Genomic DNA, 19,616 nt, shown 5'->3' with positions numbered 1-19,616 from the left:
GTGACTGCTTATTCAGTGCGTTGAACGCTCTCTCTCTCTCTTTCTCTCTCTCTCTCTCTCTTTCACACACACACACACCTATAGACCCCTAGCATTATGCCAGCCATATGTGATTGACAGCTAGGGATGGTCTTATGGTAAGGCTATTACTATTATATGATTAATCAACTCCATAATAACGTTTTTCCTTGGTATTTAGTACATTTATTTATGTATAATGCAGTGATCCAACACATTAAACAAATAGAAAATTATGTTAGACAAAATACCCAATGTGCATAAACATGACACAGAGAACGCGCACATTGGCATCCAAAGTATAATTTCTGGAAAATTTCACAGTGTGAGTATAAGGGGAGGTTCAGGTGAACAGATATGCAAAGTGACAGCTCAGTAATGGAGTCATGGTTCAAAATGTTTTCTTTCTTCACAAAGTAAGTGAATATAAAAAGTGTCCTTTTAATTTTACTATGGTAATAAAAATAAACACCTGAGATGTGTCCCTGAGAAAAAACACACCTCTACAATCAAACATTATTTTCAAAAAGAAGGCCTATAATTCGCGAACCAATTAAGGAGACCACAGTGGAGTGGACTGTGTTTCACTGGCCCAGAACATGTGATAAGAGAGGGGCCAACCATCATTGAAGCTACTTTAACATGTAGATAAAGATATAGCTACTTATGTTTAACTTGTGACTGAGACACAAAAAGACAGAGAAATAAAATCAAGAATGCAAGACTGAAGTCAGTGCATTGATCACTGTATATTCATAATCTGGTTCAGGTTATACACCTTACAGTCACATGACAGATGATGAATTTCTATGGAGCAACACCAACACCAAGACAGAAGTCCTGAGTTCTTCATGCTACTACTCCCCAAAACCAGTGTGCAACCTTTCATCAGTCTGTCTTTCCATCAGTATCTCTTCATCAATTCATTCTTCTACGTGTAAATCCATCCATCTCTCTGAGACGACTTCATAGTTCATTGGGTAAAAGGGAAAGTAGGTCGCTGGCAGGAGACAAAGGGACATCACAGCCTCATTTGCTGTAGGAGGCAGAGGAAGGGTTAAGACTGAGAAAACCTGTGACCTACAGTAAGTCTAAATGCATTCTAGTCATTTGAATGTCAAACATGCTCTCCTACACTATTCATAAATGTTTTGCTAGATCAGTTTTTACCTGCATTTTGCTGTATATCCAGGGCAGCACACTGGTGACTTTGGTGTAAACGCCAGGCTTGTTTCTTTCACCACAGCCGGCTCCCCAGCTGGTGAGCCCCGCCAGGTACCAACGGTTCTCTCCCTGACACACCAGAGGTCCACCACTGTCACCCTGGAAAGTGCAGTTCATGTTTAGTTAACATAAGGTTGTACTCTGAAGTTTGTAGGATTTTAAAGGCACTGGTCATCTGATTAGTGTAAACCTGTCTGTTGATATTCACTGCTCACCTGACAGGAGTCTTTTCCCCCTTTCAGGTCCCCAGCACAGAGCATGTTCTTGTTCACGGCGCCTCCATACACACTGGGGTTGTTACACACTTGTGTACTAATGATGTCCACAGTCACTTCCATCAGATCTCTGGAGACAGTGCCTGTATTGGAGGAAACAATATGGACATTAAAAAATGTCTAAAAATTAGCTGACTGATAAACATATGCACTTCATGGTAACAGCTAGTCCCACGTCATTTGTCTGTTTGAAAGTCACTGTGCCCCTGCCCGTCAGCCATTACTATTGAGTTTTATGTCCGTCTTCTTCATTCACTATCAACCTCAGTATAGAGAGGACAGACATTAGTCACTCTCTATTAAGTCATCCATGTTCATTTAGGGGTTCCAGACTTTCTTTGTTGTGTGTGGCCTGCCTGCACTTCTTCTGATGACTATCTGCATGCTTTTTGATTTCTGCCTGACTGGCCTAGCTCTCTGGATGTGTTGCTTTTGTTTTAGTCCTGCCTTCTGACCTAATAAATACCACTTTGTGAGCCAGTGTTACATGCATTTATGTATTCATTATTGTATCATGTAGTTTAATGGCAATTGATAAAGTGTATTACCCCTGGTGTGCTTAAAACGTAATTTCCACTGCTCTGATCTGGTGAAATTTTACTTGTTCTTACTCTATATGTATGGACCTTACTATGTCTGTTTGCTTGATTTCATGAGGAACACTATTTTTATAGGGTTACCTTAATCTTTTTCAGCTATGTTGGAGTTCTCTGGTCAAAATCGTAACCATACATATTGCAGTCGGTATGTGGGTAAACGACAATTTTATATTCTTAGACCAAAGACTAACCTTTTAAAACATACAGTTACGTACTGGGCTTCTGTAGAATGGAACAAGTTATCAAACAGTACTACATTAAGAAATAAATACAGATGTACCTAAAGCAGGCCATATGGCTGAATCTGCATGCCTGTCTGCTACAATTAAAGCTAATGGGAATCCAATTATATAAAACCTAAATATAGTATATATGTAATTTATATTTTTACTATAGGCTACTGTAGGCGGCTTATATCTCAGCTTACCTGATCCTGCCTCAGTGGTGCCAAAACCTGTGGTGCAGCATTTGGCTCCTTGGGAAAATTGCTGGTCAAAAGCTGGCAGACAAGCTGGCTGAACTTTATCTGGATAACACAAAAAATTTATTTAACTTTCGTAAACACAACGGCAACCTTGTGCACTCAAAAGGATAGTAGTGTAGACAGATACACACACACACAGCCACACAAACACATTGGTCTGGGCAAATAAGATTACCAGTATGACTGTGGACCTTCAAAGCTCAAACTCAACAGTGAGAGAAAATCATTTCCATGGTAGTCACTGTGCTGTGTATTTGCTTTACCCTATTGTTATTTTCCTGCAGCCGCAGAGCAAAAATAATTCTGGAAGATCATAGAAATTTAGCAACTTGTTCAAGGACATTTCAGCTGCAGAGTGAATTTTCATTGACATGGGCTTTTGAACCCAGGTCAGACAGCAGAAGGACTGTCTTTCAAGCCATTCAGTCACCCGCCTTGCCACACGACATACTGCTTATGAACACATACTCCCTCCCAACATGAACAGCTTTCTGACTTTTATGAGCAATTGTATTGAAACCCTTTTCCTAAATAAGAGTCAGACTTCCAACATGAATGTAGGATGAACATAAACATCATTTCAATTGAGTGATGATGTGACTGACCATTGAAAAGAACTGGTGACGTAAGTTGGAGCAGAGCTATGTCTTGGTCATTAGTTTTGCTGTCATAGTTCTCGTTCAGTAGGATATTCTTAACCAGGTAGGGCTGAGGTAGTCTGTCCAGAGACACCACTCCACCATACACTTTCCAGTTGTCCACCAAGAGAATTAAGGAGTTGCTTCTGTGACATAGAAAGAGACTGTTCAGTTGAAAGCAATCAACACATACTGATTTGGCATTGGTGCTTATGTTTTCAGCATACAGGACTTTGAATCATAGTATTGTAACTTTGAAATGTTTCAGTTCAGCTTTGTTGACTGCAGCTGAACATTATACATTTCTACAATTACAATGTTTGAATTATGTGCCAAGAATAAAGTTTATTGTGTAAGCGAAAAAACAGTGAGCACACATTTTCTGTGTCAGGTCACCTTGGGAAGCAGTGGGCAGCAGTCAGCACAAAATCAGGAGAGATCAGAACTCCTCCACAGACGTGGTATCCTCTGAAGTGGAGCGACAACTGCCATGGCCACTGACCTGTCTTTGCTGTGCTGCCCCCAACAATCCGGGCTAAAGACTGCTGACGACCGCAGTCTGGGAATGGAAGACAATGTGAGATACTGTCAACAAACCAAAGAAACAGCTAAAAGATCCCTTGGTAGTGCATAGAATGATCATATTGTTTTACCGCTTTATAAAACTGCATAAGACAAAGGATTACAGAGACTGGAAAGTTTAATTGGCATTAAAGGAACCATTCTAAGCTGGTTTAATTCCTATTTATCAGATCAACCTCAGTTTGTACATGTTAATGATGAATCCTCCATGCAAGCCAAAGTTTGTCCCGGGGGTTCCACAAGGTTGTGTGCTTGGACCAATCCTATTTACTTTATATATACTTCCTTTTGGCAATATTATCAAGAAACACTCCATCAACTTTCAAAGTTATGCAGATGATACTCAATTATGTCTATTGATCAAGTCAGATGAAACCTATCAGTCAGCCAAACTTAAAGCAGCCTTAAGGATGTAAAAACCTGTATTACCTGCAATTTTCAAAAACTGAAGTTATTAACACATCCAAGATGCATTAACTAAAGATAGAGTTACTCTGAATGTCATCACCCTGACCTTCAGCACGACCTGAGGAATCTCGCCGTTATCTTTGATTAGGACATGTCCTTTAACTCCCACATTAAACAAACTTGAAGGACCTCCTTTTTTCACCTGCGTAACATTGCAAAAATCAGGTATATCTTTTCTCAAAATGATGCGGAAAAAAACAGTCCATGTGTTTGTTACTTCTAAGCTGGATTACTGCAATTCTTTATTATCAGGCCGTTCAAATGTCCCTTAAGACTCTTCAGTTGATCCAGAATGATGCAGCACATAAAACTTGGTTGGTTTTATCATTAGTTATGTGTGGATAGATACTAAAGCATTGATATTTCTGATCCAAACTTTTCCTGCTCCAGGATCACTTGTCATATAAAATCATCGATATCTAAACTCAGTAATTTGGTGTGAGTGTGTATTTTATCATAAATAACTTGCTGTCACCAGGATGGTCTAATTATACCCAGTTGATAGGAACTTCTTCTCCTTCTGCCTGTCAAAGTCATGTGTGTACAACGGCTCTGAGATGTAACTTATTTAAAGTGAGCCACTGCAGCCCTTTACATTTCCCACAAAGACTAAATACTGGCTGACTGTAAAAGGAGTCATGTCTGGCTGTGTTTTAGCTGTAAAGATAATAATGACGCTGTGTGTGATGTGTGTGCAACGAAGGTGAACTACTGAGGCAACACCACATACCTCGCTAAACATCAAATATTAAGTCACAGGAATGAGTATGATGATGTTGTTAAAAGTGTTGGTATCGACAGCGGCAATAGCACCAGTCTGGGTATTGCTTGGATCATCAGGTAAGTGGTATCGCACATCCCTATTTATCATTGTTAAAATTCAAGCTTATGAATCCAACTCTCACATAATGTGGTCTGTAGAAAGGTTCTCTGAATTTAATTCAGATTTAAGATTCAAAGAAGGCAAGTGCTGATTTCAGAGAATTATACTACAGCAAGGTCAAGTGGAAAATGGCTGGATGTGCAATCATATGAGACAAAGACAGAAAAAGAGAGAGAGAGAGATTGTGTAACTGTGTGTCACACATCACTTTAGTAACAGATGGAGGCTCCTTACCCGTACACTGCAGGAAGACAGTCTCCTGGCCTGTACAGGAAGAACTGCATTACGCAACAATGAGAAAAACGTCAGTTAACATGTAATAATAACTAAATATAGTAAACCAACATGCTTTTTGTGGTTTAATAAGCCCATAAAAGCAGAAACTATTTTAACTGCTTCCACAAATATGGTTAGATTTCACATGATGAGACAGCTTTCATAATAAACTGAGATAAGAAGGATCATAGATTAAGTCTGAGCTGTGTATGAAACAAGTCGGGAAAAAGATTAGATTGCATACTTGACTTTTACCAGACCCTGGATAGGCAAAGACGATCTTCTAGTCAATGTTAAACCAGTGGACTCTTGGGATTTAATGGGTTTGGTGACATAGGACCTGGAGACAGAGAAAAGGGCAGTTCAGACGGCTGAAGAGATAAACTTGCACATATAGACAATTTTGTTGAAAAACAACACCTGATTGGATCTAAAAACTCATTCTAGTTCTGTCGCACTGAGACACCCCAGAGAGACCCGTGGAGAATCAATTCAACGCTAAACACACAGCAGCAGGTGAGGAGAAATTAGATGGAGCTCGGTGGCTAAATTACAGGTTGGAGATATAAGCCCACATGTTCGCTAGCTGCTGTTGAAATTGGGTCTGGCAAAAGGACCAGCTAAATTACTCCTTCATGAAGCCTGAGCTGCCTCTGAATGATGATGAGGAATAGTAATATTTTCATGCTGGAGTGCTAATCCAAAATGTTTTTCAGCATTCAGCACTACTGCTCTGATACTATTTTATGTGTGTTGTTTAGCACACTTTAGGTTAGGTTAGCTAACAACAAAATTATAGTTGAGTTAAAGAGATGATTCTTTACTTTCTGAATCCTAGCTGAGCACAGGTTTGGTTGGCGTAGCTGTCGTCCCAGCCCTTGTAGCACACTGGTAGGAAGCGACCATCTTGAGATGACTTAACTTGCAGAACGCCATCCTCACCAAACCTCACTGCGGGAGACATGGAGGGAGACAAAAGACAGCAGGCAACTTAGACAGCATCTCTTTGGTGGGTTATGCTTAACACTATGTGACAGTAATGTGGAGTCTTTGGCTTGTGTGCAACTGCAAAACAATTAGAGTGATCAAACATGAAATAAATTGGCTTCTCTTGGCAAGCCTCGACAAATGCAAGAGTGCTGCTGTATGCAGTTTCTTTCTTCTTTCTTCCCTGATAGTGAAGTCCAAAATTTTCACAAAATTAAATGATGTGCTGTCTACTGGAATGCACTTTGTACTTCTTGCTTTAAAAGTGTTACATAAATAAAAATGTTTATGTGTGTAAAATAAAAAGATGTTTTATTGACATTTAATGCATTTGCCTGTGGTAGAATATTGTCCCCATTACCAAACCTATGTATGAGAAGTGAACACAAAGATCCTCTAGACTTTTGGGGGTTTCCTTTTGGCTATCAGCTATCTGGCCATCCATCTTCACCATCTGTCACTGTATTTCTCTGGTTCTGGTAAGGTCTATGTGTGTGTGCATGTGCCCACTCACCACAATTTGTTTCGTCAGTGCCCAGTTGGCAGTCTCTTATCCCATCACATTGGACAGTATTGTTGGGGCAGGTGTCAAACTTTGGCAAAGACAGAATTTCATATCTGTGATCATCGTCATCATCGTCGTCATCGACCGTTACTGTTGCCAACCGGGTGCTATAGCGAACTGTCGTTGGGGTAGAGTATAGGTAGTAATGAGTGTGGGTAAGTAGTGGTTGTTTATTTCCAGCTTACAATCCTCTGTAAAAGCATACCTCATTATCAAAAAACAAACACATCTACTGTCATCAGTACCACAACAACCACAACACTTACATTTCATGCAGTTAGTCCAAAATAAATTACAGCAGCAAATGAATATTAATGACAATGCCCAGTGATCTGTATGAATAAACACATATACCTCCAAGCCAGATGGCCAGTGCCAGCAGAGTGATCACCAGTATCACTCCCCCTGACCCTCCATAACACTGGGCCTTACTCTCAAAGCATCTCCTCCTCTGTCTGCTGGGGGCTGGACACAGGCCGTGCACATATACACAAACACACATAAATAATCCTCTAAGTAATTCTGTCAAATTGTTCCGCTCATACACCTGAATCCATTGTATTCTCAGGACAATATGGGAGCTGCGGAAAACACTCACAAATGCTTGAATGTGTGACTTGGGGAACAACCACAGGTGATGGATACCGGGGGATGTAGTGTGGATGGGTGGGGGGTGTCAGGCCTGGACCCACGCCACACACCACCTCCTCATAGGCAATGTGGGGTGGCTGGGTGTGCACAGCAACAGAGTAGTAAGGAGGAGGGGGCTCGTTCTGTGAGGAAAAGACAGAAAAGACAGGGGGAAAGTAAATAACCAGTGAGACCAGCGACATTTTATAAATAAAATCCTTTAACGTTAACGCCTGTGTGATATAAAAAATCTTTGCCCATTATTGTGTCACCCTTGGAAACAAGACACCACGCTATATTTAATAGGTATAATAACATCAGAAGATAGAGGGAGGCAGATCACTTGTTAGTTGCCAAGACTAAGCACGTAGCCCATTGTCCTCCATGCAGTCCTAACACTATTATCAAGTCTATGTATAAGTCCACACCTGGGTAACAATAGCAAAATACAAGCAATGTACCCTGGCAACAGCTTCTGAAAGCTCAGGTTTAAAAAGATTCTATCTATATTTGAATTTTGGGGACAGCTCACAAATGAGAAATAGACTAAAAGGCTTTGATAGCCAGCGGTGGCACCAGTGCTTTTACCAAATTGGCTAAAGATCTGTATGAGCTCACTGTAAACGACTCATAATAAACAGAGCCATGGTTAGTCCGACTCCCTGGTTAGACATTACCCCCTAACACTGCCAGTGATATCTGTCGTCTGTCTACCACAATGACTTGCAAAACTTTTCTTGAAGGTTTGTTCCACATTGTTTCATTGTTCAGACAAAGATAATTTGTGGACAATGGACAAAGTAGAGGTACTTTAAACTAGGATGCTGTGACAGAAAATACATTGACGAAAGGGTGAAAGAGAGCCAGAGATCATGTAAAGGACTGATGATTTAGCTTCTAGTGTTTTCATATGTTTGTACTGTATGTATTAATATTACAAATAAGTTAAAGGATATGTTGACCAATATAGTTCAACATATGGGAAATCCACTTTTCTTGACAAGAGTTAGATGAGAAAGTTGAGACCCTGTTGTGTCTTTATGCTAGCTAGAAACAGCCAGTAAGCATAGGACAAAGACTGGAAACGGGGGGGCACTAAGAAGGTTATGGGTGGACAAAGCGGTTTCAAAAGACCATTTTTATTGCATGCGCATCAAGTTTCAAAACAACCCTATAGGCAGCATACATCCTACTTCATCGAAGTAAAATGGTAAGCTGAAATAGGTGGAGTAGCAAGTTCATCATATTTCCTAGTACAGTACACTTGGATCATCTTGCATTCTATTATCATGGAACAATACAGAAAATGGTTAAAGATTAGGGGTTCATATGACATTGAAAAGGTCAACAATTCACTTAAACAATAATTATGGTAATATAAAATTACAAAGCTACCTGACATGAAACCATAAGTCAGGCCACTGCATCTCTTAAGAACATATAGTGACCTGAGCTTGACTGCAACCAAAACAAATCTAAAATATTCCTTCCGGTCCACTGAAAATTTTAATTTCAGCTACGAACTTTAAATTCAATACTTTTTATGCTTATTAGTATGTCTCAGAGCTCTTTACAGTTTGTACAATATACAATATATTATACAATATATTGCCCTGGATAAGAAAACGCTCCACTGAAACTGATTATTTTTAAGTACAGATAGATGTCTGATGAAAACCATGTATTTCCAAATTTTTCACATGAACTGAAGGATTAAGTGTTACTTTATAGGTTAAAATCCACCTGCTTCTTAACCTAAATAAGCCATTTTAAAACTATTTGGATTATCTGAAAAATGCCTTGTCACAGAGCTGAAAACAGAGCTTTGTACTTAGCTCATGAAAAGTTTATGGAACAGGATTGCAATATTAGGTAAATAAACGTGCCATGATCTAAAGTGTTTCAAGCAAAGTGTAAAAGTGCTGCCATATAGAACCTAATGACAGAAACCATTTGAAGTTTGTTTAAGAAATCCTATGTTCAGACTTTCGTGTTACCTGCTGTTTGGCAAGTAAACTGAAACAACCTCTAACCTCTAAAACCTCTGATGCCAGCTTATAAATTCTGCAATGCACACCACTCTTCAAGCTTTGCAGACAAATTAACCCACTGAAACTCAAACAGACCAAACAAAGACTCAGATAAATAAGAACCACCATTCAGAATCAGATTAATTGAGAGTGACAGGTGAGTATTGATTAAGCAAGAAGTTACAGCTATTGATTGGAGGAAGGCGGAAGTCAGACAAGAGGCCAAGAGACATATTATACATTATACATTGATACAATTGAACGACAAAGGAAGAACCTACCGGGTCATGCTTTGCCATCGGACTCAGTAAAGAGTGCAGAGTGGAGCTGAGAGCAGGTGGGTGGAGCTTTTTTACATCCAGGCATTTACTCAGTCACAGATCAGCAGTTAGAGCACAGTGGTGCCACATTAAACATTTTCTAGTCCTTTTTTCTCTACTGTGTGTTTGTCACCTACCTTCACCCAAGCAACAACAGGTAGGCCTGCCTTCCCCCTCCCCGTTCCTGACTAAAACCTCCCAACTCCAGTTTCCATCATTCTCTCAATCTTTCATTCTTCTCCTCACAGAGACAGGCGTGCCCAGTGCTCCAGTTTCCCTCCTGGCTGACCAATTTCCGTGGTATCCAGAGACCGTCAAAGTTTGTATCACAGTATGAAGTCCCTTTATGGCTCAAATGACTTGACTCCACCAAGAAAATGTTATGTTGTATTGATATGCTTTCTTTGAATATCAGCATGTGTCAGACACACAGTAATGTTTAATTGTTTAATTATCATTATGTTAAAATGACCTGTAGGCTTCTCTGTGGGCCCATGAGGCCGGCACTCCAGGAGTGCCATATATCTGTCACCACTGTGACGGTGCAAGACAAACAAGCACAAACACACACACACACACACACACACACACACACTAATATTCAGTCGGCGCACATTTTCACATTTTGTGAAACAGTATTATTATGTTCACTACTATGTCACTACTATGACTGACAGCAACTAAGATATTGGGATCACCCCAACACACACACACACAAATCTAAAAAGTGTTGAATAAAAAGCTTTTAACATTATGTTTTTACATAATGACAGACAGAAATGTCAAAAATGTTTCAACCATCCTCAGTCTCACCTACAATTCAATTCCAGTTTAATGCAAGATATCTAATCTGTAAATTTAAATACTGGGAGGCGGGGTTTGTCACTGAATCCAGGAAATAAAGGAAATGATCAGTGTGTGTGCACATTTGTTAATGTGATACTATTTTAAAATGCTCACTCAGTCACTCTGCTTCTGTTTCAGGCTTCTACACGACATCCTGGCCATCCCTACAGTGGGACCTTTCTGCACACATATCACAGAAGTTTTTTCTGGAAACTTATGGAGCTGCCTTCCTCTGATGTCATCTTTCTCTTCTGTGTTCAATTTAAAATCCACTTTTCAAACATTCTCTAGTTCCTCTTTCAGCCCATAATGTTTCTCCAGTTTCACATGTTCATCTTTGTTCCAATTGCTGTCACCTGTGATCCTCTACAATGTTCACCACTTTCATTTTCTGTTGTCATTACCATAATGTCCAATTGATCAGTACTTGTCAGGGTCTAAAAATCCAACAACTTTATTGTGTCTCTTTTATTAAGCTTCACTCTGCTTACAATAGTTTTCTTCTCGGTGTGTGCTTTTCCTGCATCTTTCACCTATGTGGAACAATTTAGTTTGCAGTAGCTGTGTGATAAGGGGAGACCTCTGCCTCTATTGACTTTGTGCCTGTTTTTGTGTTTATAATATATTAAACAATCATAAATATAGGGCACTGTGATGGTCTTGAACCTGGTTGAGGACCTTTGTGGCATATTTCATCTACTGTCATACTGAATGATATACTGAGTTTCTGAGAAGCATCATGAGATATTCATTATGAATATGTGTTCACCATGTAACACATCTAGAGGGTGATATCTTATGCAATCTCTTCCTATGTGTATGCAGCCACTGGCCACTTCTCACATAGCAAGAGACTTGTGAGAAAATCCCCCTTCCAAACAACAGCAGATGATCTCTGACATTTAAGTTCCCACTGCTCAGATTTAGTCAGCGGTTCTGTCTCCCAGCATGACAGAAACCAAAAGGTAACTCAAACTTTAATATCCATCAGTGTTTTTTGCATTTACCAGGAACTAAAACTTAAACAGTCACATGTGAAGAGGAGGTGAGAAAAAGGAGGGGAACTTAATGTCACATTAAGAGAAAAGTGCTTTCTCAGAATTGAAAGTAAATTTCTAGTACTGACTTATTGATGAGAGTTTATATAACGTTAAAAAAGATTTTCCCAGAAAAGGTCTGGAGAAAAATCTGGGTAAAGACTGGCACAATGTACTGTAAACAAAAGAGACAAGTGAGGTGGTCAAGTTCATTCAACAGTAAACATCCCTTTAGTATTAGACAATTGTGTTTTTAATCCATTTTGTGATGAATGTTCATTATCGGGCAGTAGGAAAATCCAGATGTGCAGGCCTATGTAAAAAATGTAGGCCTTGCACATTGTCTACGTATTAGCAATGTAATAGCAATACTGACAGTCAGGATGTGAAGGTATTTCTCTGAGAATGGTCTCTGGATAAATAGTTGTTTTCACATTTTGGAGAAATTACTTTTAGCCAACATTAAAAAAGAAACTCATAAATTACATATCCACCCACATTAACCTCTATAAAACACTTTTCCTTAACTGACAAAGATGTGTGTATGTCATTAAGATGAGGTGTGGAGATACAATTCCATGGTCACTGTGGTTTGTCGACATCATAGATAAGAGACAGACACTCATCTGATAAGTTTGTAATGAGGTTATGGCTCTCTTAATGTCACTTTAGTTAACATGAGTTTATAACTTACTTACAAGGCCTTTTAAGACATAAAATAAAAATCTTAATTTCAGCCACAACCTGCATACAAGACTCATGATGCATAGAGTTATGAAGAAATTATATGTCTATGAAATAAAATCATGACTTACATCTATTAACAAATCATGTGCTGACTTACCTTTTGTTTCCCTTTATTCATGTTGGTTTTGCTTGTTAAACATATTAACTCACATTAACCCATCATTATCTGTATTTTCAGTTGTCCCTATCCTTCTGACAACCATCTTTACCATTGCACGCTTGGAAAAAAAATCACCTGCAATGGAGCCAACCACCTTGTGGTTTTTATAGACACACGTCATTACAGGAAAAGATTCAAATGCATGACTATAGTGTAGTCAAAAAGGCATGCACACACAAACAGATGCAAACAAAGACAACAGTGTGTCTGCTATTTGTTCGAGGGAATATTTTTCATAAACTAGGAAATTTAAATATTTAAAAAGGGTTATCCCTAAATGCTTCCCTTTCTGTTTGTCTGAGCTGTGCCAGCCCTCAACAGCAGTTCACCAAACACCATCTGCTTTGAGCATGGAAAGGGGAAAAGGAAAAGAGGAAGAAACGTGTTTAGTGAGAGACGTGAGAATGAGGGACGAAACTCGCAACAGCGTCATCTAGTCACAACAGGAAACACGTCATCTGTGAGGGAGGGGAGTGGAGCAAGAGAGGAAGGTATCTGTGTAAATTAAATCATTTCTTATTTCTGGCACAGATGAACAGTAACCACTTCAGTAAGAGAACAGCTGCCTCACTTTAGCCATCAATTATCTCAACTTTAATGTTAATCTGAACCATTACACAGAGTTGCTGAGGCTAAAAGATGTTTCTAAAGTCAAATTTTACTCACTGATGGAATAAGGGACTTTACTGGCGGCAACTGTGTGGATTATGACTGAAAGATAAAACCTCTCCAGACACCAGAAATGGACATGAGCAACAAGACCCCACTTCTTGTCTTCCTGGTTATCTACATAAACTGTGTGTCAGGTAATTAACAACTTTATATTCGGGGAAATGTTTATGAGTAAACCTAGTTGTTTGAAACCTTTATTTTAAAAATATTTCCACCAAAAAGGCAACAGGGGAAAGAAAGAGAATTTTACACATTTATCGCAGATTTTTACACTCTGGCAAATACTTCCCATAGTGGAAATAGGTGAATCTCTGTTCCCTTCACTAAAAACCCACAATGTCATAAGATGATATGAACAGATCCCATGAGTGATTTGAAAGATTACTGTATCAAAACCACACTTCCTTTTCTTCATCTGACCACATCCTTCAGAAAGCATTTCGGTAAAAAAAAAAATGTGCGCAGCTTTATAATTTTACATTTACAATTTGAGATCAAAACTGTACAAATGTCTCCTCTTTCTGCCATGTAATACAAAACTTATCTCATCTTAATTCCTGCTTTTTTTTCAGTGGCTAGACTGGACATGCCTCACCTTAACAAACTGACGGTGAATATTTTGGATGGGGAGGTAATAGTACTTTGGAATCATCCTGTAGACGCTCCCCCAAACTCCAAGTACAATGTACAAATGGCAAAGTATGTTTAACTTAAAAATATCCATAATAACACATTCACTTCAGAGTTACAGTGTTCTGCACACCAACTTCATATAATTTGCAATTACATTTTTCTATTTACATTTTTAACATTTATGTTATTCATGTCCATTGGTTTATATCATTTACCAGAGAAAATTGCTAAGTCTGACTTTTATTGAAATGTTGGATTTTATACAACTTTTTGTCATACACAAATTTTGATCCTTTCCTTTTGGTGACTGGTGTGTTTTCTGTCCTCAGGTACTTTGATGAATGGGCCATGGTGGCCAGCTGCACAGGGATCACAAACACCTACTGTGACCTCAGCAGCCATATACATGACTATGATGCTGGCTACAAGGTCAGAGTTAAGCTGGTCGCAGGAGATGATGAGTCTGAGTGGTCAGCCAAGAAATTTCTGCCAAATACAAGTAAGCATAGTTGTATGTTATGTAATAATTTAGGCACAATATAGGGTTGATTTCTTACCATTTTCTGTTCCTATAGGTGATTTGCAGCCTCCGTCCTTCACTTTGAGGGCTACTTCCAGCACTCTCACAGTTTATGTTCACGAAAAACCCATTCTAAAAAAACTCTTTCATTATGGGGTCATCTACACCATCTACCTGGAGGAGAGAGGAGAATATACTAAGGTGGGCATTAAGTTTAAACACACAAAATGTGAAATAATGTCAGAAAACACAAGTCTGGGACTAATTGTAACAATCTTCAATTGATTGGCAAAGTTTTTACAACACAAGCAAATACATTAGACAGCAATGTTGTCTGTGAAATGGTTGTTAATCACTGCTACTAAAACATGTCTATATATTAAGTCAAACTCTACAACAATGCATTGTTTTCACATGCATTGTTGAAGAGTTAAACTACACTAAATTAAACTAAATAATACAATACAATATTTAAACTATCTAATCTAATCTAATGTCATACTTACCTGCCTGACTGAACTTCTGAAACTTACTCATCCCAGGCTATATTGTACAATGTGGTTCATACTGTACAGTGCCTTGATCTGCATGGCATTTTTATTTTTACCCCATAGAATACCACAGCATACCTAAAAGATGATGTGGGAGAGGATCAGAGGACTAAGACTTTCAGTTCTCTACACTGGGGGAGAGAGTACTGTGTCAGCCTCAAGGTAGAGGGCAATGGAGCTCTCGCAAAAAGCAGTGTGTCCCATAAAGAGTGTCTGCTGCTACCAGAACAAGGTAAGAAAAACAATATAATGATGATGCACAGTTAAGAGACAGCAGTGTTGAACAGCAGTCAGACCCAACAATAAAATAAACATGAGATACAAATGTTAGTTGCTGCTAACAGGAATGGCTCACAGCTGACACAGAAGATATAAGGAGAAAAAAGTCACAATATGCAAATGTGGAAATCATCTTGCTATGCGATAGTTAATTTTGCCATGATGACATACACAGACTCACATTATGAAAATAATAACCTACATGTAATAATCCTGAAATTAATAGTTTGACGTTTTGGGAAATATACTTTTTTGCTTTCATGCCAAGAATTTAATAACAAGATCAATACCACTCACATGTCTGTGCACTAAATATGAGGCCACAGAACAGCAGCTGGTTAGTTTAGCTTGGCATAAAGAGTAGAAACGGGGAAACAGCTAGCCTGGCTTTGATCAAAGGTAACAAAATTGTCCTCACAGTAATTAACACAACCTTGTTTGTATAATCCTGCACATTTTTTTTTTCTACAGCGAATGACAAGAAGCACATTTTAAAATGTCAAACTATTCCTTTAAGCCTAAATTTAAAGTTTGTGATAAAGGAAGATTGTGTTGCCTTTGGCGAAAGACTTCCAATTATATCAACCTCACAACATGTTCTGTTTTTGTTACTTCCAGAATGGTTCATAACTGCTGTGTCATGCCTGTCTATTCTGGGTGTGTTGGCCTTCATTGGTATCATGGCAACCGCCTTCCAGTGTTACCTGAAACTTCCAGAGAAAACACCTGCTGCATTGGTATGTATATCAAATTAAATACTGGGACAAATTTCAGTTACGCAATCTTGTACTGTCAACTATGTGGAAAACAGAACCAAAAGTTGGCAAAAAGATAAAAAAAAGCAAAAGGAAATGACTGAGTTGGTTTTAAATACCCTCTTAAAATTCTTGATATTAGCCTTGCTGAGAGGGTTCAGCTGGTCATAACTAGCTTTGTTCCTAAAAGTGATTTCATAAAAACACAATGAATCACAGAATAACCTGTCTTCTCTTTTCACCAGAAATCCCCTGTAAGTGGCTGGCTTCCACTCTCTGTTAGAGAAGGTACTATGGAGGTTGTTCATGGAGGCAAAGGATGGTTCCTGTCCAGTTACAGGAGAGAAGTGAAAGACCCAGTGACTCATGTTACGGTAATAGAGGACAGTGAAGAGGAGGACAAGAGGTCGAGCATGGACAGTGGGGTCAGCATGGAATCCAACTCTGCAGCAAACAGCAGAGGAAGTCCTCCAACGAGACAAGAGGACAGTGGCTGTGGGAGCTTGGGAGGACCAGAGAGCTCCACAAGCAGTCAGACAGATTACCCTATGCAGGAAGGGAGGAGTGATACCGACATAGCTAGGAAGAGGGAAGATAGCGGGGTGGGGCTTGGCTGCCAGCTTGGTTCTCTTTCCATGAAACTGGATGAACAGGACAGTGGGTCTCTAAAGGAGGCTGTTGCTGGGGGTAATTATCGCAGCCAGAGCCACTCAGTAGTGCAGATCAATGTCAGTGATGATGAGGAGATGTTTAAACAAATGCTCCCGGGCTCAATTTTGGCAGAAGTGGTCACAGGCTACAGGGCTGGGCCTCAATCGTGTATCTGCTCAGGAGCAGGTCAATGCAGTTGGTGCCACAAACAAGGCCATTATGGAACTGAAGTTATCAAACAATACAAGACTATGTGTATAGACAATGGACTACTGAGTGGCAAATGTGATTTTGTGGACTCTTACAAAGGAGCGCTTACATTTTCAAGTTATTCTGAACAAATGCAAATGGACACTGTCACGATGGATGACTTAGAAACAACTTTTATACAGCTGGGGGAGACTTTCCCTCTGCTAACAGCTCTGTCACCGCTGCCCATAGTGGAGGGAGGGCATGACTTCAATATGAACAATGTGGCCCTCTCTCTTTGTGACGTACAGCTGAAAACTGACTGATGCACTGTAGGATGAAACAACGCTATTTATAAAAGCGTGCGCTATGCTGGAGCGATTATACTCCTTTTTCCCACTTGACCTACTGTTTCAATGATGAAATAGAAGCATGAGTTGGTATTTGGGAAGTAGAAATCCTCCAGTATTGAAAATCTGAAGGAAAAACTGGGAAACTCTACGTTGGAAACAAAGCAAGCAACAGGCTGTTATTGAACATAGGAAGTAAGTGGGTTCGACCACACAGCTGTTGGCTGTTAGCTGTTGGTTTGAGTCTCAAGAGCTTCTAGAGACGACAAATGCAACATCAGAGATTATACAACCGTGTCTCACTGGGTATATATTTACATGTGAGTGTGCCGGAAGTGAAACTGCTGTGGGGGGGACTGCAGAGAAACGGTTTGACAGTTACGTGCTTTTGGACATTTTGCGATTTCTCCCTGCCAACAATGACACTCTATGTCAGTAACCCATAAAATACTTGTGAGCCACTTTAAAGTAGATGAGTTTCTCATTTGTCACTAATGTTGTCAGATAACAACAATCATTTGGATATCAGCTGATGTCAAACAAAGGCAGAATTACGGAGCGAACATTTTTGTCCTCATTTTCAATGATGCGCAGGACCTTTTGCAACAGCTTCTTTTTAATGTTCTCTGACTCAGCAAGAGACATGCTGACGTATGTGTCTTAAACTGCAGCACCGTCTTTCAGGTACTTCCCCATTTAAAATATTTATTAGATGTTATGAAAAACTATTTATTTGTTGTGTATTATTGTAAATACATATGACTTTGCTCTTCTACATGTGATTCAAATAAACTGTTTCACTGAAATCCTCTGTAAATTCCATACACTCAGAAAAAAAAAACCCCAAACAGTAAATAAATAGCACAATGATGTTGATTTCAGAAACAATGACTCAAAGAAATAAGCAAACATGAGGAAAACCCTGAAACAACACCATACAACTGGAAAATAAACATTACATATAGCTTAGCTGTTCTTGGGATTCCCACATGTAAATTGTGTACAGGAACCAGGGCAGTGGTTTCAAAGCTTCTAAACTAAGAAACAAACACTTCCTCTTTCAGCTTCCACCATGTTTAAAAAAAAGTCCCGCTTCACCCTGATAGCAAAGCAAGCGAATATTGTCAACAGGGCTGAATTCTCAGGTAGTCAACATTTATCTCAGTGAAATAATAACTGTTGCGTAAATGTCTCTTTTTATTGGGATGAAGCAGATCCTTGGCAGCAGTAAGAAAATCATGTGACCTACTGTGCAGCATAAAGTACAGGGGAAGTGAGACAACTTTTGGCAAATCCTTCTTCGAACTGCAAAGTATCACATGTTACTAGTTTTACAGTACATGTCCACATGATTACCAAGTGTAGATCATAGTTCACACATCTTTTTTTTAATTTTTGGAGCCTTCAATCCGTGAACTTCTGCAATGACACGTTGTTTTTCCTAATTTATAGTTTTATAGTTAAACCCAGATGCTTGTGTGGCAGTTGGTGCTTATTTGATTAACTGATTTGTTTGGTATTATTCAACACAATAAAGCACAATAAAAAACTGAAATGATAAGGGTCTTATAAGGTAGCTCCTGCATTTTATAAATACATTTATGCACACAAAGCACTGCAAACCTGGGGCAGGTATTTTCTGGGATTCTGTGCAAAATATAATGAAGCTGCCATATCTGGCAAGTGCTCTTTACCAAATACTTAAGGCCAACAGGATACATACACATTGCACAGAAAATAGGAGGAATCTGGTGCTTAATTGGGGGCCCTTTACAGTTTAATCTGGCCCGGTTACCCATGATAGTGTAATTCTATCACATTTTATTTTGAGGACACTATTTTATTTAGAATCTGTCAAATTAAGCAGTGACATTAACTAAATCCTAAAATCAAATTACACTGAACAAAATTATATGTACATAAAAGGCCTATTTCTCTCAAAGATTGTTCAAAAATCTGTGTTAGTGAGCACTTCTCCTTTGCAGAGATAATCCATGCACCTCACAGGTGTGGCATATCGAGATGCTGATGAGACAGCATGGTCATTGCACAGGTGTGCCTTAGGCTGCCCACAATAAAAGGCCACTCGAAAATGCTTGTGTCATTTTTGAGAGTAAAAGACCCCAATAACCAAGAGCAAAAAGTTGATCTGTTCGTTGACACCTGGCTGCATCACTCATTTCAGTCTATGGCTCTGGGCTGTAATTCATGCATATCCAATCATCAGCAACTGCCAGTAGCACAGCA

At 39.2% G+C, this 19,616-nt stretch overlaps 2 protein-coding genes and 1 long non-coding RNA gene across 3 annotated transcripts; 1 reads left to right on the top strand and 2 right to left on the bottom strand.

Annotated features, from left to right (window-relative positions):
- Window positions 1-798: 798 nt before the first annotated feature.
- Window positions 799-9,958, bottom strand: tmprss13a (transmembrane serine protease 13a). The gene is made up of 13 exons (XM_046075047.1): window positions 9,941-9,958; window positions 7,571-7,772; window positions 7,354-7,464; window positions 6,949-7,116; window positions 6,272-6,398; window positions 5,692-5,787; window positions 5,406-5,449; window positions 3,635-3,797; window positions 3,206-3,384; window positions 2,544-2,642; window positions 1,458-1,600; window positions 1,189-1,341; window positions 799-1,054 (listed from the first exon to the last, which is right to left on the bottom strand). Exons 1-13 carry the CDS (start codon window positions 9,956-9,958, stop codon window positions 1,040-1,042), a joined length of 1,518 nt encoding a protein of 505 aa, XP_045931003.1. The 3' UTR covers window positions 799-1,039.
- A 3,379-nt stretch (window positions 9,959-13,337) lies between these two features.
- Window positions 13,338-18,217, top strand: il10ra (interleukin 10 receptor, alpha). The gene is made up of 7 exons (XM_046072739.1): window positions 13,338-13,575; window positions 14,014-14,140; window positions 14,404-14,573; window positions 14,650-14,795; window positions 15,209-15,377; window positions 16,043-16,161; window positions 16,425-18,217. The coding sequence occupies exons 1-7, from the start codon at window positions 13,512-13,514 to the stop codon at window positions 17,343-17,345; spliced, it is 1,716 nt and encodes a 571-aa protein (XP_045928695.1). The 5' UTR covers window positions 13,338-13,511; the 3' UTR covers window positions 17,346-18,217.
- Window positions 14,299-15,953, bottom strand: LOC123985290. Its single transcript, XR_006828644.1, has 3 exons — window positions 15,101-15,953; window positions 14,632-14,768; window positions 14,299-14,560 (listed from the first exon to the last, which is right to left on the bottom strand). It is a non-coding gene; the product is annotated as an uncharacterized LOC123985290 (long non-coding RNA).
- Window positions 18,218-19,616: the final 1,399 nt, after the last annotated feature.

The sequence above is a fragment of the Micropterus dolomieu genome, linkage group LG17 (genome assembly GCF_021292245.1).
Source record: "Micropterus dolomieu isolate WLL.071019.BEF.003 ecotype Adirondacks linkage group LG17, ASM2129224v1, whole genome shotgun sequence".
Taxonomy (NCBI): Eukaryota; Metazoa; Chordata; class Actinopteri; order Centrarchiformes; family Centrarchidae; genus Micropterus; species Micropterus dolomieu.
The sequence above is the reverse complement of the archived record's forward strand: the minus strand, read 5'-3'. Positions and strand labels throughout refer to the sequence as shown.

Coding starts and splice junctions, on each gene's coding strand:
- tmprss13a (XM_046075047.1), bottom strand. Junction 7,465..7,570: donor TTTTCCGCAGCTCCCATATT/GTCCTGAGAATA, acceptor GCCTGTGTCCAG/CCCCCAGCAGACAGAGGAGG. Junction 7,117..7,353: donor ACTGGCCATCTGGCTTGGAG/GTATATGTGTTT, acceptor CCCCAACGACAG/TTCGCTATAGCACCCGGTTG.
- il10ra (XM_046072739.1), top strand. CDS start 13,512: ATGGACATGAGCAACAAGACCCCACTTCTTGTCTTCCTGGTTATCTAC. Junction 13,576..14,013: donor CTACATAAACTGTGTGTCAG/GTAATTAACAAC, acceptor CTTTTTTTTCAG/TGGCTAGACTGGACATGCCT. Junction 14,574..14,649: donor GAAATTTCTGCCAAATACAA/GTAAGCATAGTT, acceptor CTGTTCCTATAG/GTGATTTGCAGCCTCCGTCC.